The sequence below is a fragment of the Strigops habroptila genome, chromosome 1 (genome assembly GCF_004027225.2).
Source record: "Strigops habroptila isolate Jane chromosome 1, bStrHab1.2.pri, whole genome shotgun sequence".
Taxonomy (NCBI): domain Eukaryota; kingdom Metazoa; phylum Chordata; class Aves; order Psittaciformes; family Psittacidae; genus Strigops; species Strigops habroptila.
Window position 1 is genome coordinate 22,821,084 of NC_044277.2, and position 25,713 is coordinate 22,846,796.

Sequence of the window (25,713 nt, forward strand, 5' to 3'; positions counted from 1 at the left end):
ACCTGTGCCAGGGCCTCACCACCCTCACGGTAAAGACTTTCTTCCTTATATCTAACCTAAATCTCCCCTTTTTCTGTTTAAAGCCATTCCCCCTTGTCCTGTCACTACACGCTCTTGTAAAAAAGCCCTGCTCCAGCTTTCTTGTAGGCCCTGTTTAGGTATTGGAAGCTGCTATAAGATTCCTAGAGACTTCTCCAGGCTGAACAAACCCAACTCTCTCAGCCCGTCCTCATAGGAGAGGTGCTTCAGCCCTCTGATCATCTTCGTGGCATCCTCTGGATTCTCTCCAATAGGTCCTCGTTCTTCTTATACTGGGGGCCCCAGAGCTGAACACAGTACTCCAGGTGGGGTCTCAGGAGACTGGAGTAGAGGGGAAGCACCACCTCCCTCAACCTGCTGGCCATACTCCTTTTGATGAAGCCTAGCATATATATTCTTGGCATCCTAAACTGAACTTTAGGACTGACTGGCCGCATGGCTTTTGGAAAACCATTTGACCTATCCTCTTTTCCCAAACTACCCCGCTGTATGGACACTGATTTTGTGAAAAAGGCTTAGCATATGCGTGACAGTCCAAAGCTGTGAAACGATATATGTAGATTGCATTGTGTGTGACCATTTCACATACATAATTGTCCCACATCACTCCTGGATGCAATGTACTATCAGTTTAAAATGGATATGCCTAATGTCCATTTATTTTAGCAGAAAAGAAAAAGAAAAAAAAAGAAGGATGCTTCTCTTCCAGAAAGTCTTGATTTTTGCTATTCAAGAGCTGAGATGCATGCATCATTAATTTCTATGCAGAAAACATTGTTCACTTCACCCAGCAATTAGTGGTAACATTTCTATCCTATGCAGTGATGAGATTTTTATGCTAATCATTGCACAGCAGTAAATTAATCATTTGGGCACATTTAGATGGTATGTATATTTCATGAGACAGATACAGATATCAAGATCAGTTTGATATTTACTTATGGTAAATGGAAGTGTCTAAAAATCGTTATGGGGGACGCATACTAACTAAATATACAGCCAAGGATGTTTGCAGTGTAGCAGCAGCAGAAGCACCGCTTCATCTCTAGTTTCAGTAAATAGCTCTCTTTCTTTGTTTTTAATTATTTTAAGGGAGGTAAAAATCTCACTGGATCACATAGAACTGAATCATTCAAAGAGACAGTGAAATTCCAGTGATACCTTGACATATGAAGGACAAAAGCACCACTCGTTTTCCTATCCTGCAATTCTTCTTTTATTACTTGCAAAACTACCTATGTTACATTATGGAGTTTTGAAAAGACACTTTTCTTCAGCATTTGTGCTATAGTCTAGTCAGGCAAATGAATTATGTATTGGCCTCATCCCTCTATAACTATGTCTGAAAGCTTTGAGTTGCAGCAGAAAGGAAGGCTACCCAGGGGCCTCCCTTCTCAGCAGATGCAAGAGATTCGTAATATCTTGAGGAAAGTCTTTATTTGAAATTTAAATTTTTGACATATATTTAAATACTACCACTGTGTTTTCAACTCTCAGCTCAGAGATCTTTGCAGGCAAAAAGCAATCTATTCCAAAGCTGACAGTGTGTTATTTTATCAGAGGGAAATGTACACATGGTCTCTTTATCATAGAATGTCATCAAAATACTTCGAAAAGCACAGATTTATGGCAGCTGATCTTGACAGTAAGAGTAATATAAATAATATACTCAGCTATTACGCTCTGAACTGAAGTTGAGAAGATTCTCAAAGTTCAAAGGTGGCATGCCAGTAGAAAGCAAAATTATGTTGGCTTACCTGGATCACTTCAGAAGTGCTCTTCAATTGAAAATCGAGCAACTGATATATGTTTAATTGCCACCAATTGGAACAGCATAATTGCTACACTGAGCAGAAATAAAGATGAACTACTGCGCAGAAGGTACATAATCCCACTGGGAAAGGAAAGAAGCTTATTAGCATTTCTTCATTCATGGAAATTTTTGAGAGAGGTACATCTGAACAGGCAGGTTCTCAGGACAGCACAGCGAACCCCTGAACCTATAGGTCTGAGAACTATTACAGATCAGACAAAAAGAACAGGTGAATCAAAAAGATAACATCTTATTTTAATGAAATCTATTTTTATGTGTAAAATAACCTTTGTTTTTCAATTTGAGAATGAAAATATTTTTAATTTCACTATTTTATAAAAAGAAGATAGCAATTTTGATTTTTGAACAGTTTTTTCCACTCTGCAAAGCTTCTCTCTAGAACTGTGTATTTGAAGTTGATGTGAAGGTTAACTTTTCTTCAGGTGCACCATGGTCTTAATTTTTACACCTTTTCTTATGTAGCCTGGGAGCCTACAAGCACATCTTGGGATGTGCTGTGGCACTATGTGCATACTGCAGCATTCTTCTCCTTTGCAAACTGCATTCTTGACTCCAGAGAGTCTCTGCCTGAATTGAGGCAATGTGGAAAAACACAGATAAACCCCATTTCCAAGTGAGCACAGGTTAAGATTTGTAACAATAAATGTAACTTCACGGAAAACCCTTCTGAATGTCTGATGTACGAAGTGGCATACCCTAAGTGAAAAAGCTGTGGAACGCAGTTCAGGAAACCGCATTCAGGAAAAAGTCAGTAATACTCTGTGGAGGTCCAAAGGCTTTAGAGACAGCTGAAGATCTGTCAGTGGTAAGCACCACCAGCTATGCTCTTCTCAAGCAAATCAGAAGGAAAAAGGATAGGCACAATGCCTTGAAAACAGAGGAAATTTTTGCTAACTTTATTTCAATACTGTTTCTTTAATAAGAAAGAGCAGAGTATCTCCAGGCAGCTTTTCTGTTCCTGAAATGATTTAGAGGGAAAATTGAAATTTTTAATAAATTTGATGTAAAAGTGCCAATATCATTGTAAACAGATATCATGGTCATTAATTCTATAAAAATGAATGGCTTGTCACTCAGCTGTTGCTCAACTACAGAATCGATTAACAGCACCAGAGACTGTCTGCCATTTGGTTTAACACTCTGTGTTGTTTGTTACGATAGTTGGTTGGCGTTGTTTATAGTGCAGCAGTTATTTACATCAGTAAGTTTACTTGTAAAATTTAAAAGCACAAACAAGGATCACATCACAAAGGAATGAGCAGAAATCATACACCTTAAAATATTCCCCAACGCCACTTATATCTTCTCTACAGATACCCCTGAAACTCATCTGAATGTCCATAATCTTTGAGTAGGGAAAAAACCCAAAACCAAAACCTAAGAAAGTAGACAAGAATCAAGTTCCCAGACTAACTGGCTTCCAGCAGGGGAAAGCATCCCCACAAGAGAGGAGCAACTGGGAATAGCTTCAAGAGCCTGAATCAAATCTGTTTTTTACACTGCTGGCAGGTAGTGAAGGTCACAAATCAAAGCTGTGATGCCGTTTCTGAAACATCATGGCATTTCAGAGAAAAACTGCCATATGAGATTCTCTGCATGTCACAATGGCAAGTCTTCCATCAAAAAGAAAAGGACATGCACAGCCTTCCACAGGGAGGTGCCCGAAGAAACACAGGAGATCTGGGAGTCCTGAGGTTGGCTTCCTATCCTTGATGTCCTGGTTTATCTGAGTCTCACATGAAGAAACCTTTAGTAAGATTTAACAACGTGAGCTGAATGAACTATTAAAAGCTCTATTATTTTAGCATTTTATCATACATTACTATCAAAACAGCCAAGAGTATGTTTTCTTATAACCTGAAAACTGTGTAGAAACTACATTGTTATCTTAAGAGAGTAAGAAGAAAGGCCTATTTTATTAATAGTACATCATTCTTATGCATAGAGTGAAAGACAGAAAACAAAACCACAAATGTGTACACTAACTCAATACATTAATTATTCTGATGTAACAAATTTATTTGGTATATTTTTCCTGCTGCACAAGATCACTTTGCATACAAATAGTTATTATATTACAGTCAAAGAGGTATACCTTCACCAGAAATTTGAAAGTACATAAAAGAAGAAATTTTAAGTGAAAATCACAAATGGAAGATATCAAAACAGCAAAAAGAAACAGGAATGTGTAAAAGAGCATGTGCTTTGAGGAAAACAGACATAATAATCCACACCACCAGGGTGAAAAACAGAAATTTCCCACAGCTGTAGACCACATGCATTAATGGACTCGCAATCTTTACTGAAGAACAGAAATCTTCTTTCTTGCTGTTTTATTACCTTGGCAACATCTCCTCCATGTCAGCAATTACATAGGAGACAACAGTCCAAACAGCAGCACAGAGATTCATCTGGTTTGGATCCTGAACTGTCATTGTGTCCCCTTGAGAATGATGAAACCAGAAGTATTTACTGAGGTCATCACGCAAGCTGGCACCTACAGAGAAAAATGGGCAATATTCCATTATAGGAATACAAATATTTAAAGAGGAATATAAACTTGAATCCATTCCTGTGCTGTTTATGATTAAATCCACATGCAACTGTATAAAGTTCCTAATAATAACTGCACAGAGCCGTGGCATGTGCAGTTTGTAGGTTTTAGGTTAATTGACATGAGTGAGCATGAGGCAGCAATAATTCACGTAGGGGAAAATCCAACATTCCCCTGGGAGACTTGTTTCCTCAGCAACAGTATACATTCATTTTCCTCTAAGACTACCAGAGTCCAAGCAGGAAGATCCCTATAGTAATCCCACACACGGCAGTGCTTCCTCTGTTCTTCATCCCACTGCTCTGCTAATGAGTTATGACTGAGTTATGGGTCCTCTCCTTGTTGTTATTTGCGTTGGGGAATGCTTTGGAATTTGCTTCTGCTTTTGACCCTCTGTTCATCATAAGGATGTGCTGTTTCAGACCAGTTTTCTAGATAACCTGAGGTAACCCAGATAGCCCAGGACTACAACCCCCTCGCAGAGGAGTCCTCATCAGCTGGGGCAGAAGCAACTTAGGTGAAACCATGGTTCTTCCCATTCAGGACTGACTCCCTCTCAGGAGCGCATGGACAAGGGAAGGAGTATTCTTACCCAAGCCAGGTGGGCTCAGGGAGCACAAATAATGCCGATAAGGCATCACTCATGGCCCCAAGGCAGACCAAAGCCAAGAGGAGCAGGGGAAGCAGCTGCCTCACTAGGTACAACAGCATGGATGCCAGTGGGAGATTTTCAACCTGGCTATTTTCTGCCTGGTCCAGTATCCACTGACTCTCTCTGACTCTCTGTCCCTTGCAATTTCTTCTCTCCCAGTGCTCTACCTCTGCCTCTTCTCTGGTTTTATTTCATCTGTTTTGGTTTTATTTCAACAACTCTTCCATCATTAACAGAATTCCACCCCAAATTTTGAAAATGAGTAAATATGATTTTTTCCCCCAGCACACTAATTTACTGCTTGCAATTCTTTTGCATTGATTCTCTTGGCCTGCCTGCTGATCAGGGCTAGGAGGTGCACAGCTCCTAGGGTAGGACCTACCTAGCACAGCAAGACTCCCTCCTTGCATGGTCATCAAACCCAGAGAACAAGCACTAATGCAAATTCACAAATAAGAGCTATGGGCTGCAGGCGGAAACACAGACTGAGGCTACTCCTACCATGCCAAGTAAGATAGAAAAAACCCAGGACTGTTTGCTTATAAAGATGAAGTAAATAAATTATTCATATATTTATTTACGTGCAGTGGAAATCAGTATCAGATGATGAGATCTTTGATAAACTCATGTGCACTCATAAGACTCAGTCATGATTTTTCTTGGTTTCCCTGAGACGCCTGAAGCCTTTGAAGAGAATGAAAGCAAAATTTCTCACAGTGTAACTGTACATTGCTATAATACATATCTTTTGATCACTCATACAGTTATTCAGGACAGAGTCCAGCTCTCACTGTGGCTAATATGCATGTTTCTATTGCTGTAATGGGGACTAGCTGGGACTGCTTGTTTCACTGCTGTTTTAGAGAGAAGAAGTAGAAAGGTAATGCATTTTATAATTCCATCCAAGATGAAGACCCCTTCAAAAGAGAGATGATACACAGGAAGATCAAAAGTTATAACATATGGTTATACAGCATTGTGATTAATTTTATTGTAAGAGGCTTTTCTTGCCCTTAACAGGCTTGTTTGCTACTGACTTTAAGCAATGCAATTGCACAGAAGTCACTGGATAGGTTACACCCTGATGCTGAATTATGTTCCAATAATTTTAGCACTGAATTTATGTCAACTCATATTCACTTTTAAAATCTGATTCTGAATTCTTTTCAATATCTACAACCATAAAAGTGTTGAACAATGATAAATTCTTTAACTGAGGGACTTTTGCACTATAGGCACATTACAAGTTAAGCCACTGAGGCAAACCCATTACAACTTTTGAACACTTTTGTAAGACTCATGACAAAAATTGTTTGCATGGAATTTGTCACAGACATTTCACTAATTACAGTAACTATGGATTTACAAAGTAGTGTTTTATCTCTGTGAATGGAACAAGGATAAACACACTTTGTGTTGTAACGTTTAACTCCCTGAAATGCTGAAACAGATTTGTTTCTCTAAATTGATTTTAAAAATCAGAAAATGTTTTGACTTTGGCATCAAGGAATTACTGTGCAAGAAATATCAGAGTGTGTGAGTAGAGAGAATATTGAAGGGTTCCTAAACTGGCTGCTGCTGTCTTTTTCATGTCTTGGGTTAGCATTGAAGTCAGTGACCTGTAAACATCTTGTGTTTCTAAGGAAAAAAGACTAAGTGAAAGACCCTAAGAAAGCAGTTTTATCCTATGTAATCAGAAACAAAAGTGAAAATCTATGTTCTTGGCTTTGAGCACAAGAACAGTTTATAACCGAGGGCCTCACACAAGCCTCTAGACATGAAACACCCTGGGGTACAGATATGACTGCAAGCAATTTTCATGTCTCCTGTTCCAAACTTGAGACTCCTCCGTGTTGATGTCAGCTGCCCGCAGATATTTACGGCTTCCAGAGGTCATCAGGCTATGGCAAGACACTGAATAGTGCCCTTTTGCCAGTGAATGCATCCAGGACTGAGAACTGGGAAGTTCTGCAGGGCTCCGCAGACTGCTGTCATCTCGGGTTACCTAAATAAAGCCTGTGGGATCCTACAGCCCCTATTCTAAAAACCTAACAGAAGCAGCAATGCTATGAGCACAATCAGCCATCCTACAAAGGCAGGAAGAGAAGAATTCTGCATCCCACTTCCAAACAGTGAGGTTTTGAAGCACGTCAGCTGGTTGACTGTACTGTATCCTTGATAGCCACTGAATTATTAACCCTTCCAAAAAAAACTGCCTCAAAGACAAACACGCCACTTCCAGAAGCTTGAAAGAAACTTGAAAAATTCACTTAAGATACAAGTTTTTAAAACTCAATTGCTAACCATTTTGTTCTTTCACCTAAAATGGGATCGAAGGTTTGCTTGGGTTTTTTTGTTGTTATTATGTAACATTTCCCTAAGGAACAACAGCAAGTAGTAAATGGAGGTTATTCTTGCCAGCTACATAAGCTAGCAGTCAAGTAAAACAGATGACTAGCCACGTCTCATAGACCTATAATTATTCACCCATCTCCATCCTAGCCGCCCAGAAGAGGGAGAGCATACAGCCTTACAAGACTCTGAAAAGTCTGATTAAGTACTTAAAAATCCTTAGATGGGAGGTGTTGTGTAGGTATATCACATATTAATTCTGATTTCCAGGTGGAACCAATACTCAAACAGAAAAACAAGAGAAGGGCTGAGTCCTCCTCTGCCACGTTTTATGCACTTTGTTCCTTTCTCGGTTTGCAGAGCACCCCGTAAAGAAAAAAGGGATTGTTTGCCAAACAACCCTCTTTAATCATCCTATTTCAGTCTGTTCACATTTACAGTAATGCAAATCACATAAGGAATACTGTGGCCAATAAGAAATTAGTGAGAAACTGCTTCTAGCTGGGTGTAGTAGGTGTTGTGGCATGAAAACAGCAAATGTTAAAAATCGCTGCCAAAAATGCTGTTCTTATTACTTGAATGCATCAAAAATACTGACAATTAAAAACTGGAAATAATTAACAATTTACAGCTTCATTAAGATAAAAATAAGATAATTGATAATTCATAGTTCCATTACAAAGTGGAAGGAATCTCTCTCCAGTAGAGTGGTGCAGTGCAGTTACCCAACAGCAGCTACCTAGAGCCACTTGTGACCCCCCAGCTGCCTGGTGAGATCCATTCACATGGGTCTGATGGAAGGACCAGAGGAGTCATATCTCACATTTGGAGCAGCTGCTGGGGCCAAGCAGTTCACTATTCAGTAGCATGATGTGTGTGTTTTGGGCACTTAAAGCAGGGTTCTCCTTATTACAGCAAGGCAACACCTTACTTGCCCTTTGTCGGAAATAGTTGTGTTAAGTAGGGTCCAGAGCCAAACACTCAGTAATGCCTCTCACTTGTCAGGTTAGGCTTTTTGGTTTCTTTGTTGCGGGAGGCTTGCAGGGTTTTATTTTGTTTTGTTTCTTTCTGCTTTCGACTCGTCCTACACATTTCCTTATACCTGACCTATTAGTGAGTCTGCATATGGAGCAAGGTGCAGATGAAACTAATTTTGGCCTCAGGTTATAGAGCAGGGCAGCACTTGCCAAACAGATCAATTTACTCCACAAATGTAATAATTTTAAAACCATGCACAACCAGCATATGCTCTTGTGCTGATCACATTCCTGTTGAAAACCCAAATTGCACTGGAGGGTTTGGGGTGATATTGATGTCATCTGAGCTGACAAAATTATTAATCACAGAGGTACCCTTAGCATGGCAGACACGTGTCCTGTGATCAAATCCAGCTCCTAAGAAACATACTGATCCTAGGTATCACAGGTCTGCTACTCACAGTTCAGCCAGTCTCTCAAACATAAATGCTATTTACCCCATCTTCCTTCCCCAAGTGCTGCACCTTAAGACTTGCCATCTTCCAAGCTTCGCCACCAAGCACAAGTGTTTGTTCATGAATCAATCCACTCTCATGCAGTTGTAAGAAAAATAACTCAGTGGTGTAAAACTGCACCAAAGCAGTCCATTGCTTTTTGTATTATTAATGTTAATTAACAGAAGGAAGAACCAAGCATAAGAACTGTTTGTCTTCCAACATTTCGCTTCTACTGTTGCCAGCCCTGTCACCATCTCATAGAATCATAGAATCGTAAGGGTTGGAAAGGACCTTAAGATCATCTAGTTCCAACCACCCTGCCATGGGCAGGGACACCTCACACTAAACCATGTGGCCCAAGGCTCTGTCCAACCTGGCCTTGAACACTGCCAGGGATGGAGCATCCACAACCTCCCTGGGCAACCCATTCCAGTGCTTCACCACCCTCACTGTAAAGAACTTCCTCCTCATATCTAATCTAAACTCCCCCTGTTTAAGTTTGAACCCATTACCCCTTGTCCTACCACTACAGTCCCTAAGGAAGAGTCCCTCCCCAGCATCCTTATAGGCCCTCTTCAGATATTGGAAGGCTGCTATGAGGTCTCCACGCAGCCTTCTCTTCTCCAGGCTGAACAGCCGCAACTCTCTCAGCCTGTCTTCATACGGGAGGTGCTCCAGCCCCCTGATCATCCTAGTGGCCCTCCTCTGGACTCACTCCAACAGCTCCATGTCCTTTTTATGTTGAGGACACCAGAACTGTACGCAGTACTCCAAGTGAGGTCTCACAAGAGCAGAGTAGAGGGGCAGGATCACCTCCTTTGACCTGCTGGTCACACTTCTTTTGATGCAGCCCAGGATACGGTTGGCCTTCTGGGCTGCAACCGCACACTGCCGGCTCATGTTAAGCTTCTCGTCAACCAACACCCCCAGTCCTTCTCTGCAGGGCTGCTCTGAATCTCTTCTCTGCCCAGCCTGTAGCAGTGCCTGGGATGCCCCGACCCAGGTGTAGGACCTTACACTTGGCTTGGTTAAACTTCATAAGGTTGGCACTGCCCACCTCACAAGCGTGTCAAGGTCCCTCTGGATGGCATCCCTTCCCTCCAGCGTATCAACCGAACCACACAGCTTGGCTGTCGTTGGCAAACTTGCTGAGGGTGCACTCAATCCCACTGTCCATGTTGCCGACAAAGATGTTGAAACAGGACGCAGTCCCAACACCGATCCTGAGGGACACCACTCGTTACAGGTTTCCAATTGGACATCGAGCATTTACCACAACTCTTTGCATGTGGCCATCGAGCCAGTTCTTTATCCACGAGTGGTCCATCTGTCAAATTGATGTCTCTCCAATTTAGAGACAAGGATGTCATGTGGGACAGTGTCAACGCTTTGCTACAAGTCCAGGTAGATGATGTCAACTGCTCTGCCCCTGTCCATCAGTTCCGTGGCTCCGTCATAGAAGGCCACCAAATTGGTCAGGCAGGATTTCCCCTTAGTGAAGCCATGTTGGCTGTCACCAACCACCTCGTTGTTTTTCATGTGCCTTAGCATGTTTTCCAGGAGAAACTGCTCCAAGATTTGGCCAGGCACAGAGGTGAGACTGACTGGTCTGTAGTTTCCCGGGTCTTCCATCTTCCGCTTCTTGAAAATGGGGGTTATATTACCCTTCTTCCAGTCATCGGGAACTTCACCTGACTGCCAGGATTTTTCGAATATGATGGACAGTGGTTTAGCAACTTCATTCGCCAGCTCCTTCAGGACCTGGTGGATGGATTTCATCAGGTCCATGGACTTGGCTACGTTCAGGTTTAAGATGGTCTCGAACCTGATCTCTCCTACAGTGGGCCTAAGGTCTTCATTTTCACAGTCCCTGCATCTGCTTTCCAAGACTTCCATGGTGTGGTCAGAGCATTTGCTAGTGAAGACTGAGGCAAAGAAGTCATTAAGAACCCTCAGCCTTCTCGCAAATCCATGTAGCCAGTTCTCTCAATAGATTCCGGAGAGGGCCCACATTGTCCCTAGTCTGTCTTTTATTTGCTACATATCTATAGAATCCTTCCTGTTATCTTTCACATCCCTTGCCAAACTTAATTCTAGCTGGGCTTTCCTAAACCTGGTCCCTAGCTTCCGGGCCAATGCCTCCTATATTCTTCCCAGGCCGCCTGTCCTCGCTTCCACCTCCTATAAGCTTCTTTTTCCCTCTAAGTTTCCTCAGCAGCTCCTTGTCCATCCATGGAGGTCTCCTGGCCCTCCTGCTGCACTTTCTTCTAGTCGGGATGCAACACTCCTGAGCACGTAGCAGCGTGATCCTTGAATATCGACCAGCGTCTTGGGCCCCCCTGCCCTCTAGGACTATATCCATGGAAACCTTACTAAGCAGGTTCCTGAGAGGCCAAAGTCTGCTTTCTTGAAGTCCAGGGCAGTGAGCTTGCTGCATGCTCTTCTCACTGTCCTGAGGATCTCAAACTCAACCATCTCGTGATCAACTACAGCCAAGGCTGCCCAGAGCATCACATTTCCAACCAGTCCCTCCCTGTTGGTGAGCACGAGGTCCAGCATGGCACCTCTCCTTGTCGGCTCCTCTATTGCTTGAAAGAGGAAGTTGCCCTTCCACAAACAATCGAGGAACCTCCTGGATTGCTTCTGCCGGGCCGTACCGTCCCTCCAACAGATGTCAGGATGGTTGAAGTCCACCATGAGGACAAGGGCTGCGAGCGTGAGGCTGCTCCTATCTGTCTGTAGAGCGCTTCATCCCAGAGTCCTCTTGATCAGGCAGCCTGTAACAGATCCTCACCGTAATGTCCCCTGTTGCTGTTTCCCTTTGATCCTGACCCCCACAAACACTCTGTACCTCATCACCCGTCCCCAACAGAGTTCCCATACTCTCCAGCCTATAATCTCCATTTGCCCTGTTTGTGACTTGCCTGAGGTAATGTCACAAACATGCCATCCAGGACCTAGTTTCCTAGCCCCACATGGTAGCTACCTCATGGAGAAGGATAAGATATGTCATCTCCTGTGCCACTGCACTGGGACACCATCTCCAGAAAGGGCATCTCTCCATCTACCCACCTGGAGCTCCTTACTGGAGTTCTGCACAAGGCTACTAAGATGGTTAAGGAATATTCTTCATATGAAGAAAGGCTGAGAGAGCTGGGCTGTTCAGCCTGGAGGAAGAGATACATACCAGATGGGAGAGTATGAAGAAGAGGGAGCCAGGCTCTTCTTTGTAGTGCCCACTAACAGGAAAAGAGACAATCACCACAAAACAAAACACATGAAATCCCATCCAAATACCAGAAAGCTTTCTTTTTTTTTCTGGAACAGTGGCCAAACACTGGGGGAGGTTGCCCAGAGAGGCTGTGGAGTATTCATCTGGGCATCCTCAAAACCTGACTGAACATGGTCCTGGGTAACCTACTGCAGCTGACTCTGCTGGCGTAGGAGTGTTGGACTACATCAGCTCAAGAGCTGCCTGCCAACCTCAGCCATTCTGTAGTACTTCTTTAACCCACGGTGCTATTTCCCTGGCTCATTCAGACATTTCTTCTAACTGACATACCATAAACAAATTCTTCAACTCATTGCTGTCTTGAACTCAATTCATGAATCTCTGCATAACCAGCTATTTCGCACATGGTTTGATGCGCTGCACAAGGCAGGTAAAAGCTTTGTGGTAATTGATACCGACAATGTATTTTCAGTAATCAGCTGTGTAAGAGTATCTTGATGAAAATACACACACACGCGCATTGAAGAATACTAAAAAAAAGACCCATCCCTTCTAGCTTCTGATCTCAGTATGAAATGCACAATGTGAATATTAATTAGCTGATGACCAGAATATTTACCTTCCTTACAATATGTCCACATTAAACACCGATTCTTCACACATTAATGAACTGTCTGGCACATTTTTTTTCTTGCCAACTTAAGAAGATGTGATGCTGCTATCGAGGTAGAAGGATGAATGAACCACAAAATGAATGATGAGCGTGTCAATGATGACCACTGCTTCTTGTCCATCACCGTCAGGCACTACCGCTTTCATACGTACTGCTGTGATAAGTTAACATTAGAATTAAACTCTGTTGACAGATATTTAAGTATTACAATTATCATCATTTGTGCAATGACTGGAAAATTAGTTATTGATTACCAGAATTATTACAAAGGCAGTTTCCATAAAACACAGATATCTTCAAGGGGGGAAAGCATATAGAGTATTTTTTCAGCGTAAATCATTTTAGATTACATTCCTCCCTACGTTTTCTTTCTTTTTTTTTTTTATATCCCAAATAGCATTTAATCGCCAGAGGAAGCCAAATGTGAGTCTTGAAGTCAACACACATTTGCTGCACTGTCCCAGTTGTCTTTGCTTTTAAGTAAACTTCACAACACAATTATTCTATGAATCTTTCAAATACACTGAGAAATTCCCCATTGTTTGTATAATCTCTCCTGGGTGTGCTAGGTCTTCAATATTACAGTTAGATCTTTGGGATACTGATCTCTACATGTACATTGCCATATACAGTGAAGTTAATATGCTAATGAATTACAACAGTGTATAACTTTTTTAGGTTTCATCTTACATTAGTCCCCAAAGGAGCTGACAGAATTGCCACTCCACTATTTTACACAGTATATATAACTCTCCAAATAGAAAAGACTCCAGCTTAGAAGAACATACATTCTAAAGAGACAAGAGGGACTGTAGGATGAGAGAGAGGCATGCAGAGATGAAATGGCACATTCATTTTCTTTCAGCAGCTGAGAAAGGAATAGATGCCAGACATCTGAGCATAGGCCAGTGCCCTACTGCGCAGCTGTACTAACGTCCTAACAGAAAGTTGGAAATGCCTTAACAAGGGATATTTTGTTCGATGTTTCCAAAATTTTATGAAGCTAAAAGAAAGCTTCATAAAGCTTTGTGTAAGATAATGTGTGTATCTCTTGCATCTTCCAAGTACCTATGTGTTCAAGCTTTTTCTCCTTGCCAAGAGAGATCTGCATACTATCAAAGGTCCTGCTTGTAGAAAGATGTTAACAAGAACACCTAATCTGAAACCTTTTCCTGGCTACAAAAGACATTCATTTTTTTTCCCATCTATTAAAGACTGCTTTTTCCTAAAGAAACAAGAAAAACTTTACTTCATTATGAAGTTTATTCCAATCTTGGGCCTTTTAAATGCCAGAGACAATATTCAGGAATGTACTGAAAAACTATAATGCTTTGGAAATAAAGTGAGACCTGATGAAATATATATCTCCTTTTCCTTTACATTGAGTACTTAGAAACGGGAAAAAAGAAGCAAAGGGTCACATGACAATCTTCTATGCAGTTAAAAACTAGTATATACTAGGAAATCATAAATACTGAAGAGCATTCTCTTCCTCACACCAGAGTGCTAACTCAGCTTTGTGCTCTTACACACCCTATGAAATGGGAGTGTAGAGGTACACACATGCCCATACAATAACAGAACCAATAGCCTCTCATTCTCATAGCTGGAGCATGCATGCCCCAGACATTCTGAAAGGTCAAAACCACAGGGCAGAGGGGGGAGAACATGATTTCTCCTTCAAAGGATATGTGTCAAAGAGCTACCAAAATTAAAAAAAAAAAAGATTAAAGAGATTAACGAGAACATAATTTCTCATTCTATATTTTAAGTTTGTGCTTTTCTAAAACCTGGCAAAGTCACAACTCTTAAGTGGTCAGGGAGTAAATCTGTTGCACCAGTAGTTCTGTTTGGAATGGGTTGACTGGAAGGCTCCCTGCCATGGCATAGCATCCCCGTCACTGCAAGCGCCACGGAGTGCTTGGCTGCTTGTACTACATGGTGCACAGACGTTTTGTGAGCTGCCCTCACTTAATAGCAGTCTTCAGAACTATTACTGTAATGAAAATCCAATTATTTCAGACATGTATTTTGGTGCTCATATTAACCTATTCTTTCGTGGGATAACCTGTAGTTGATAGCTGGCTTTAATGCCAATTATTTCATTATCCATTTTTCAAGTGGGCAGAGGCAATGGAGAATGCTAATGCTGTTCAGTGGGGCGCTGACAGCATTAGTTCTCCTGTCATTTAGTCTCAAATGATGAAATTACAGGCTAAGTTGCTTGAGTTACGTGGCTACAGACACTGAAAGAGTTTCCAGTACAGAGCTTATAAATAACACCAGAAGCCCTGCTGTTTCACCTCCTGAGTCAGTCTCTCAAAAGTCTTTAAAATTCATGATTCAAACAAGGCAGAGGGAAAGCTTTCAGTCAGTTGTTTCAGTGGCTAATTAAATGAGACTACAGTGGAAGGGAGACAATATGAAGTGTGCATTATTTCTTGTTTTGCTTAATGCATTTGAGAATTAATCCTCTGGATACATTAAACAGACTAAATTGCAGCTCTGGATTATCAGGATTATCACAGTTACTTTTGCAACGCATTAACCTTTCCCTCGTGGCAGAGGACTGGTGACAGCTGGGGATTCAATCTAAACTTGCATGAAATCCTGTGAAATGAAGTCTCACAGAAGGAAGCAGTTCTACTCCATGGAGCACAGGTAGACTAGACTCCAAAATAATATCCTAAGCAGCCCTTGACTGGAAAAAAAGAAACCACAAAATTCCAACAAAACCAGATGAAGCTTTAACAGTAAAAGGCACTTGGAAGCTCTTCCTCCACTCATCCACCCTCTTATCTTCAATCGGTTAGGCTCTTCTTTGAAAAAAAAAAAAAAAAAAGAAAAGAAAATCAAAGGGTGAGTCTTCCTAGCTGGTGCTTTCTCCATTATGGAGACTGACGATTCATTTTTACCTTCTTTTAATCAGGTATTATCTTGCAAGAGGTAAATACCTCTTATCTTACAGTAGCTTATTTTTCTAAAGGTCTTTGATCCAGAAGCTTTTGAAGACTTGACTGTTACTTTGGCTGACCGGATCCAGCTACAAAAATGGTTATAAACTTCTCTGAAAAAGTCCTGCTAGATCGGTGAGGCATGACTTCTTTCTTTCAAAAGCTGCCACGGACTTTCCATTACTTTTGTGATTTTGGTCTTTGCAGCCCTTCTCTTGGCTCTATGACCACCCTGGTTCAGTGATTCACAGATCCCTATTTAGGGGATTCTCTACTTAGGCATTTCAACTTAGAAGGGTTATCTACTTCAGTTAGATGCCTGTACACGTACGTATGTATGCATCCTGGATATTTTAATATAGTTTATTTCATTTGTGTTTTCTTTCAAATGAGGTATATGGATACGTATATTATGCAGAGACTAGGTAACAAAGTTGATACTTTTAAAATTGGTTGCTGGATTTATAAATCCTTTATATTTTGCATTCTCTTTTAAACACTATGTAAGAGGGATGAAAGCCATTGCGAAATCAGCACTTTCCCTGATTTAGAATTCTTTTTCCTGTGTTTGTTTATGCCTCAGCTCAGCAAAGCAGTTAAAGTTTGAGCATGTGATTTATTTTAATGCCATTAAGCTTCGAATATCACACATGAGGGTCAAGTGAAGACTGGGACCCATGTAAACCATCTTTCCTAACGAAATGCATTTCTGTATAGAATCATAGAATCATAGAATCGTAAGGGTTGGAAAGGACCTTAAGATCATCTAGTTCCAACCACCCTGCCATGGGCAGGGACACCTCACACTAAACCATGTGGCCCAAGGCTCTGTCCAACCTGGCCTTGAACACTGCCAGGGATGGAGCATTCACGACCTCCCTGGGCAACCCATTCCAGTGCTTCACCACCCTCACTGTAAAGAACTTCTTCCTTATATCTAATCTAAACTTCCCCTGTTTAAGTTTGAACCCATTACCCCTTGTCCTACCACTACAGTCCCTCAGGAAGAGCCCCTCCCCAGCATCCTTGGAGACCCCCTTCAGATATTGGAAGGCTGCTATGAGGTCACCACGCAGCCTTCTCTTCTCCAGGCTGAACAGCCCCAACTCTCTCAGCCTGTCTTCATACGGGAGGTGCTCCAGCCCTCTCATCATCCTGTCTAAACTCTCCATATAACTGCATCACGTAACTGATGGTATAAATTTGAAATCCAAAGTATTGAAGTGCTTTCTTCAACGTCCTTTACTACCCAATCAACTTCCTGCTAACATCCAGCTTCCAAACCACCCCAGAAATTTGGTGGGAACAAGCACCCCCGGACAGTTTGAAGGTCAGATGTGAGGAGCAGGAACTTGTAAATGACCGACGTGTCAGGGTTTTGAGCAGCATTTCTGTTTGCAGTAACTGTTTGCATCTGTTTACAGTTTCAATCCATTGAAATAGCTTCCTTGTATTTTACAATTAACAGAGTTATTTCCTAAACTAAACTCACAATCCAATTTAATGCTTTCCCAGAGGATGCTGGAGACTGAGAGGAAACATGCAGGTTTCCATTGAAGTTCCCTTTAGGCTTTAGATAAGATCTTAGATATGATCACAACTAGACGTTTAATCACAAAGTTCCTCTAGAGCCCTTCCCAGCAAGTAGCCGACTCCTAGAAATGCCAATATTCATAGGACCCAACTAAGCAGAGCTCTCTTGTGCCCACATGGTGAACAAAGCCTCTTAATGACCATTCTGGTGCTTAACTAGCTATGAAAAAACAAATGGTCACCCTACTTTAAGTAAAAGACATCCTAAACACACTACAAGTCTGTTCTATTTTATATCACATGAACAGCAACTGCGTTTATACAACCACACCAATAGGACGAGCAATGGTTTTTATTGTCCTAACCCACTGAGACTACCAAACTCTTCAAGATCATGATGGATTTTAGGTGTAGGATCCTTAGACAAGGCTGGAAGAATACTACGTCTACAACAATAAGATACCTTTCAAAATATCAGTGGTTACTTTGATCAGTGCATACTTGAGTTTTAAACCAATATAAGTTATTTCCTAATAAATGTTAGATGCTCCAGATATTGGTGATGAAATACCTCTTTCATTTCATCTACAAACCAGCGTATATTTACGCAGTTCATTATTAATAGAAAAACAGAGAGGTACTTGAAACAAAGTTCAGATCTGATCTTACTGCAAGGTTCAGGGCTATTCAGATCTGGGAGTTTTGAGTAATTTCTGAAACAAAGCTGTAGTAATCCTCCCCATTCTAGTCTACAGACCATGTTGTTCCACAGGCTGTGAATATGAAGTAGCAGGAAGGAAAAAAACAGTTCTAATGATTCAATGTTCTTAAGCAATAAATTGCATATTTTTGTCAGCAAAGCTGTGAAGAAAAAACATACCTTAACAAGAACAAAAAAGGGATTAAGGTACAGTGAAGACACCTGCTGCAACACTATTGTCCCAGCCTCAGAACCTTTCTCTGTTTTAGTGTTTCATGAAATTACATGGGGCCCCTTTGGAAAACAAAAGGGGAAATGAAAGGATTTCTGTTCTTTAAGGTAGGGAAGGACAGAAATTCGTCACACCTGCTCTGACTCTACAGCATATCCCTAACTGTATGGGAGCTCTGGCTAATCCACACAGCAGAACTAATCCTAAAAGAAGACAGAGTAAACAAAGCAATGATGTGCCTAACTGGCATGATTCTTCCAACCCATAAATTTGAGTTGCTGTGATAGCTATTTTGCCACGGTACAAACACAGTGAGTGACTTGTCAAAAATGCAAATATATTGAGTGAAGCAGAAGTCATACAAGCTTAGAAAAGACATTAAGAGAAGCTGACAATGAATTTTAGATTGAAAGGTTAACCTGCATACTTTCAGGGACAGAGCCTCAGTCCTACCAGTAAATGCAAACAGCATTTGCCTTCAAGATAGGCTTACTGCATTTGTATTACCATGCATAGAATATGCTGTTTCCTTATAAATTTGAGAGCTTGGTTTGTTGTTTTTTTTTTGTTTGTTTGTTTGTTTTCATTCAAATTAAATCTATATGGTCAAAGGCCCCATTTAAAATACAGAAAGCAAAGACTGGTTGGGTGAAACTTTACAGAAGCAGAACAAAGCACCAGAGTGTCCAGTTGCCCCAGATGCCGAGCTGTAAGCATAGCTTTGAAAATCCTTCTCCAGATGGCATTTGACCATCTCCATTGCAATCATATTGTTGCACAAATCAAGAATCAATATGTATATTTTCACTACTTGGGAATAAAAATGTTCAAGGCCTCATTTTAAATGATATGCTTGTGTTGCTCAGTGCAGCTTTTAACACAGATTTCATGAGCAGATCCAAATGGCACCTTTTACATATGATGGCAACAAATGCAGATAATTTGATAACAGTGACCAGACTCTAGGCAATACAAAGTAAGCAATCCTCTATTAGTTTAAATACTCCCTACCATCCTTCTGATATATTATGCTCATGTTGAAACTTAAGGTGGTATTTAAAGATGTATAAATTGAAGCAATTTCGTGTTGGGTTTAGTGAAAGAACTCAAGTGCAAGCACCCTCTTGTAAAGCTGTTTATGGTGCTACATTCAAACACCACCTATAGACTAATGCAAAGGGGAAAAAGAGCCAGTGATGAAGTCTGTTAGCAGCCTAGAGCAAGATAATTACTGAATGATTACAATTATTTTAATAGAGAGAAGCTAGAATCTAATACATTCCTTAAAAAAAATCTTAATCTCCGCACTGCTATGCTTGCCTTTTATAGGAGAAAGACATGCTCCCCAAATGCAAGTTTTCATAACCAGAATCCCATTTGACAGGCACTCAGGGCATTAGACCGAGATTAGATGGATTTAGATCTTTGTCCTCACCAACTTGCCTTTCTTTTCATTACTGTACTAATATACACTTCTCGAATCAATTGAAATGTTTCCTACACTATGTTCATTATCAAGAGAAGTCTGAGAATATAGATAAACCTTACAGTCTATCAAAAAGTTCAAAATACACAGGTTTCATTGGAAAAGAGTAGATATGACCATTGGTTCTTTTCAAATACATAAATTGAAGACTTTTTTTACACAGCAAACATGTACATATACCAACTCCCACATAATTTAAAACCTTCTAGGAGCCAAATGTGCTCTTGCTAAATAGAATGGCATGCTGTAAGGTCAAAGGGCTGCAATGACTACTCAGTCAAACTGGAATTAAAAGTCTAACCTAAAAATATCATCTGAATGAAAAAGTTTTACACTCTAGCCAATATTTATTTTACTTTTACATCCTCACTTTAAAAGTGACAGGCATTTGATAGTAAAAAAAAAAAAAAAAGGAAAAGAGGAGGATTTTTCTCTCTTTAAGCTCCATCATTGCAAAAGAGTCTTGCATGATTACTGGTTGAATAGTTTCCATTTCCCACTCCTACAAGGACTGACAGGAGAATAAAATCTGGCAGGTCTCATTAGTCCTGGGTAGCTCAACCTTAGCCTTAGCTAGTATCAGATTCCTCAGAAGAGGTGAAAAAAAAGTACTACCTTTTCAGAATGCAGCCACTGAAATCAGAATGCATTGAATAAAGAAGGGAAAATTTCCCCTGTCACATATTCTTTTCAGGGTCAAAAAATAGACAAGTGAAATTTTAAATGAGTAACTCATTCCAGGTAAGTACAGTCAAATTGTTCCCAGGCTGACAGACTGCCATCATGTCCCACTGCTGCCAGCAGGGTCCACAGCTGTGACTCCAAAGGTGGCTCTGGGTTTGGAAAAAGACAGTGTATCAGAGAAGGCAATAATAATGACTTCAATAATTAGATTCTGTCTTGTGTTGCACACTGAGAGCCCAAGGCTTATCTGGAATTAGACAAGGCATGCAGAGTGCCTTTACAGCTACCTATTTTAGTGAATGGAGCAGCCAAATCTTCTTGAAACAGTAGAAGAGCAATCACACTTTTTCCTGGCCCAATGAATTTAAACTGCACTGCAAATCAAAAAGACAAAAAAGAATGATCAGAGAAAAGCAACAAAAGGCATGGAATAGTGCTATACACAACGGGGACATGTTTTCAAACTACCCAGGGGGTTTTGGTGCACAAAGGATGCTCTACACGTAAAACATGGAGGCAGATGTTTTTGCCCGGGTAAGCTGTAAGGAAGGCTGAGAGAGGGGCCCAATCACAACTTGCACAGCTTGGGGAGGTGAAGCCAAGGCACGACTGGTTGGAGAGGACCAACACATGGGTGAAGCAGCGACCCTGCCCTTTCCACAGAGGCAGCAGAGCTGGCTCGGCAGGCAGGAGCTCTCGCCTGTTAAAATATTACAGGAGTGTTTCTTAGCACTCTCATAACTCAGGCCCCAGGGACCATTTGCAGTCCCTTCCCTCTTGCTCTCTAATTAGAAATTGGAAGTCATTACTTGGGCCAAGGGACAGTGAAATTAAATTGTCACTAGGTTGAGTATATTAAGTGAAAAAGTTTTTAAAGATATCAAGATAATTCAATCAAAACCACTGCACTATGTCTCAAAATCATTTTACTATTAGTAGATTTCCTGGCAGCTACTTTTCTGACTGAAAGAGAGGAGCTGTATGGAAAATATGAAAAAAAGCAAATGGCATTTTAAACTGTGTGATGATCCCTTCTTTCCCCTAAGCATCCTGAAATAAGACATAAAATATGACTGGAGTATTGGAATGGAAGGATACAGGCTCTTCAGGAAGGACAGGCAGGAGAGATGAGGAGGGGTGTACCTTCTATGTCAACGACCACCTGGAGTGCATGGAGCTCTGCCTGGGGTTGGATGAGGAGCCAGATTAAAGGGAGGGCAGCAATAGGTGACATTACAGTGGCAGTCTGCTACAGGCCACCTGACCAGGAAGGCTGAGCAGATGGGACCCTCTATAGACAGATAGGAGTGGCCTCATATTCACAAACCCTGGTCCTCATGGGGGACTTAAACCACCCTGGTATCTGTCAGAGGGAAAACACAGCAGGGCATAAGCAATCCAGGAGGTTCCCTCAATGCGTTGATGATAACTTCTGTTTCCAAGTAATAGAGCAGTCAACAATGAGAGGTGCTATGCTGGACTTTGTTCTCACCAAAAAGGAGGGGCTGGTGGGGAATGTGAAGCTCAAGAGCAGCCTTGGCTGCAGTGACCAGGAAATGGTGGAGTTCGAGATCTTTGGGGCAGCAAGGAGAGCACACAGCAAGCTCACTACCCTGGACTTCAGGAGAGCAGGCTTTGGCCTCTTTAGGGGTGTGCCTGGTAATGGGATAGAGCCCTGGAGGGAAGAAGGGCCCAGGAAAGTTGGTTAATAGTCAAGGATCACCTCCTCCAAGCTCAGGAGCAATGCATCCCAACAAAGGGATCAGGCAAAAATGCCAGGAGGCCTGAGTGGACGAACAAGGATCTGCAGATCAAACTCAAAGACAAAAAAGAATTCTACAGAGGGTAGAAGCAAGGACAGGTAGCCTGGGAGGCATGCAGAGAAATTGTCCGAGCAGCCTGGGGTCAAGTTAGGAAAATTAAAGCCCTGATAGAATTAAATCTGCCCAGGGATGTCAAGGGCAACAAGAAAAGCTTCTGTAGTTGCACTGGTGATAAGAGGAGGGAAAATGTGGGCCCTCTCCAGAAGGTACTGGGAGACCTGCTTACTCCAACCACACATTTGAGGTTGCTCATAGAAGTTGTGGATGTCTCATCTCTGGCAGTGTTCAAGGCCAGGCTGGATGGGGTTTTGAGCAACCTGGTCTAGTCCCTGCCCATGGCAAGGGGGTTGATACTCGACAATGTTTAAGGTCCCTTCTGACCCAAACCATTCTATGATTCTATGATTCTAATTAAGAACCATGACTGCACATGAACATCTGCCCTAAAATGTAGCCAGCAGGTTTTGGTGGACAAGAAAAGTACCCACAGTAATTAGGAACTAAAGGAAGAGGGGGCAGACTAATTAACTCTCTCCAATGCTTCCCATTTAGCATGGCTTGAGGATTTAAAATTGAAGACATGTATAATTTGGGATGTTTTCAAGATTATAAATGTCTAAAACTTGCCGACTAGTTTTAGCTGCATGAGATCTGCTTCTTGGCTAGAAGTTAGAAGGGTTAAAATTGTTCAGACCAAGAAAACAAGCTGCTGCATTGGAGTGCCAAAGCTCTGACACGTTCAGCCTGTGGTTCTCACTCTCCAGCACAGCAAGAGAGCAAGAGCTGCCCTGTCAGACACCATTTCCTTCATGCTGCTGGTGGTTACAAGCTCGGGAGTAATGATGGCTAGAGACCTAATAATAATTTTCAAATCTGGCAGTGGCTCTTCTGTGTAAACAGCTTAGGAACTTCCCTAGCCCATCTGCATGGGAAAAAAACCCCAAACCAACCCACCCCTAGAATTAACCTAGGCTTTGCCAAAACTAGGGTTTGTAGCTATTAGTAGCCATCTATTTCTGCAGCTTTCTGCATATAGGCAGGGAACAGAGACAACAAAATGAGAATGCACTATGGCTTGCTTGAAACTGGTATAGACAGTGTAGGTGCAAACTGCTGCATAGAAGACTGCTGCCTGTTTCTCCAGGGGCCGCTGTTAATGCTAAGGCGGAGGTCACTTTGTGAGATGCACCAGTTAAAGCCTGAGTGCAAGAGAAACAACTGCCCAGCCTTCAGCAGTATTTTTCTAAAGACTTCTTTTGGTGACGTGTAGCACATACGTGAGCCCCTAATTCTGCTCTGAAATGCAAATGAAGAGACAACAATCTATTTTTTAAATTTAAAATCCATTCAGCTTATTTCAGAGTCTCTGTGATTTGAAGTGAAGGGCTGCTGCTGCAGCGTCTTGTCTGCTTGTAGATTCGGTTAGCATTTTTAAAGCACAGAAGTAAGATGCAAAGAGTCAATAATGATCATTGGTATCATTAATATTTCCTGCTTATCTCTGGCCTAAATCTGGAAACTTAGTGAAAGGTGCTTCCATTTGAGAATAGCTAGCCTGAAAAGCTGAAAGCCTAAGACCCCACACAGCTCCACTCCAGTCGCTTCACCTTTCCTCTCCCATTTCCCTTCTCATTTGCATTACACTGCCTTTCAGCTCGAGCCAAGTGCTGCAGCAGGAAGCCGCAGGCTCCTGACTGCAGGATGAGGGCCTTGGATTTATATTATACAGAGACAAAGGCTCAGAGGAAAGACTGCATCATAATTTATATCTAACAAACACTTTAAATGACATGCAAACATTACCAATTCTAAAAGGCTACTGATCCTAAAGAGTACTGTGAGTCTGCTTACCTGGGTTATTTAGCACTATTTAGACTGTATGTAGACATAAAAAGAACTGGGAAAAATCCAAAGGTTGAGCCAGCATGATACTCTCTGGTAACAGCTAATGTTGTGAGAAGAAGAACTGGAGGAACAGGGTCTCTTCCTTCAGTATACCTGTCCAGCCGTCAACATTGAGGACTTTCTGAATAGGAACATGCATTCATACTACTGTGTTGGACAGCCTTTGCTGGACCTTCCTGCCATGCAGTAGTTGATCCTTTTTAAAATTATGTTTGATACTGGTCTCCGAAACATCTCGTGGTACTGACTTCTTCCATTCAATTATCTATTGTCCAGAGAAATGTGTCTTTATGTCTTAAGCCTGATCTCTGGTTAGCATTGACGCTCCGATCATCTGTTTATATTGTACAAGGTGAATTGTTATTCTCTGTAGTACAATAAGCACTATGTAGAATGTAATATTATAGAGGATAACTATTCATCTTTTCTGTGCTGTTCATATATGTCTCTCATGTACTTTTCACTTTTCTTTCCAGAGATGATGATAGTTTTGTTGGTGGCTTCCACCCAAAGTCACAATGGGACAATCTGATAAAACCTGGAACTAGGCTCATTTGAGTCTGCATCAAATTCCAGAGAGTAGCTTGTACAGCATAAAGATTGGTTTGCTTTAATTAAACTAGTAATCGTAACTCTTATTGTCTTGCTGCATTAATACACGATGCAAAGAACTGTAGTTTCATGGAATCCGTAAGACAGGCAGAACTTCTTTATACAAATCAACATCTTTTAATATCTTTCTTTCTTTAAAGACGTAAAGAGCTCATCTACCCACAGAAGCTACTTCTGGAACGCATCCTAACTTTGAAGAACCTCCCAAACATACACCTATGGTCAATGCTTTTAATGTCAGGCACAAAACCACTCTGATCTCCAGATGCTACCAGAATACAGTATGGTCTAGCACTTCAGTCTGTGTCCCCAGTACACATGATGGCTCCCTTTGAACTAACTTTCTGATCCTATAAACATGTATGAAAGTCCAAAGTTATGGTATTCATTAAGGACATCAGAAGAGACAAAGAAAATGGTGTATATTATAAGGTTCACCCAAACTGGATGGACAGTGCACTCGGGGAGCCAAAAAAGTGTAGAGTGGGGCACCACAGGCGTCTGGGGCAATTTGGTATTTTTACTATAGACCAAAATGATGGAGTAGAGTCTTCCTGTGCTAAGAGACGACCCTAACCAGGGTCATATAGCAGGGACACAGACAGCATGATGAGAGTTTGTGAAGTGATCTTCACTAACAAGATACTTGAAAAATAAAACCACCCAGGATGATGATCAGTAGGGGCAAGTATAAACTACCACACTAAGAAAGGAAAAAAATTAACTTTACATAAAAACCTGATGCAAGAGGAAATTAAAAAACATGTTTCTGGGTTCATAATGGAGAGAAAAGAGAGGTAATGCACTTAAACTGCAGCAGGAAAGACTTAGGATAGATACTAGAAAAACCTGCCTAAGAACTAAGCACTGGGACAAAACAGCTGGTCTATGTTTCCATTATAGTAAGTCTTCAAGAACAGCATAAACAAACATGAAAGAAAGGCCACAGGCATTGGCGAGACCGTGCTGGAACG

At 41.5% G+C, this 25,713-nt stretch overlaps 1 protein-coding gene across 1 annotated transcript in view; it reads right to left on the reverse strand.

Moving 5' to 3' along the window:
* Window positions 1-4,158: 4,158 nt before the first annotated feature.
* The window catches only part of CPQ (carboxypeptidase Q), a 141,577-nt gene continuing 120,022 nt past the window's right edge, over window positions 4,159-25,713 (reverse strand). The window contains exon 8 of the mRNA XM_030506502.1: window positions 4,159-4,370. Coding sequence (XP_030362362.1) covers window positions 4,210-4,370 — 161 coding nt within the window. The 3' untranslated portion in view covers window positions 4,159-4,209. The remainder of the gene's footprint in view (window positions 4,371-25,713) is intronic.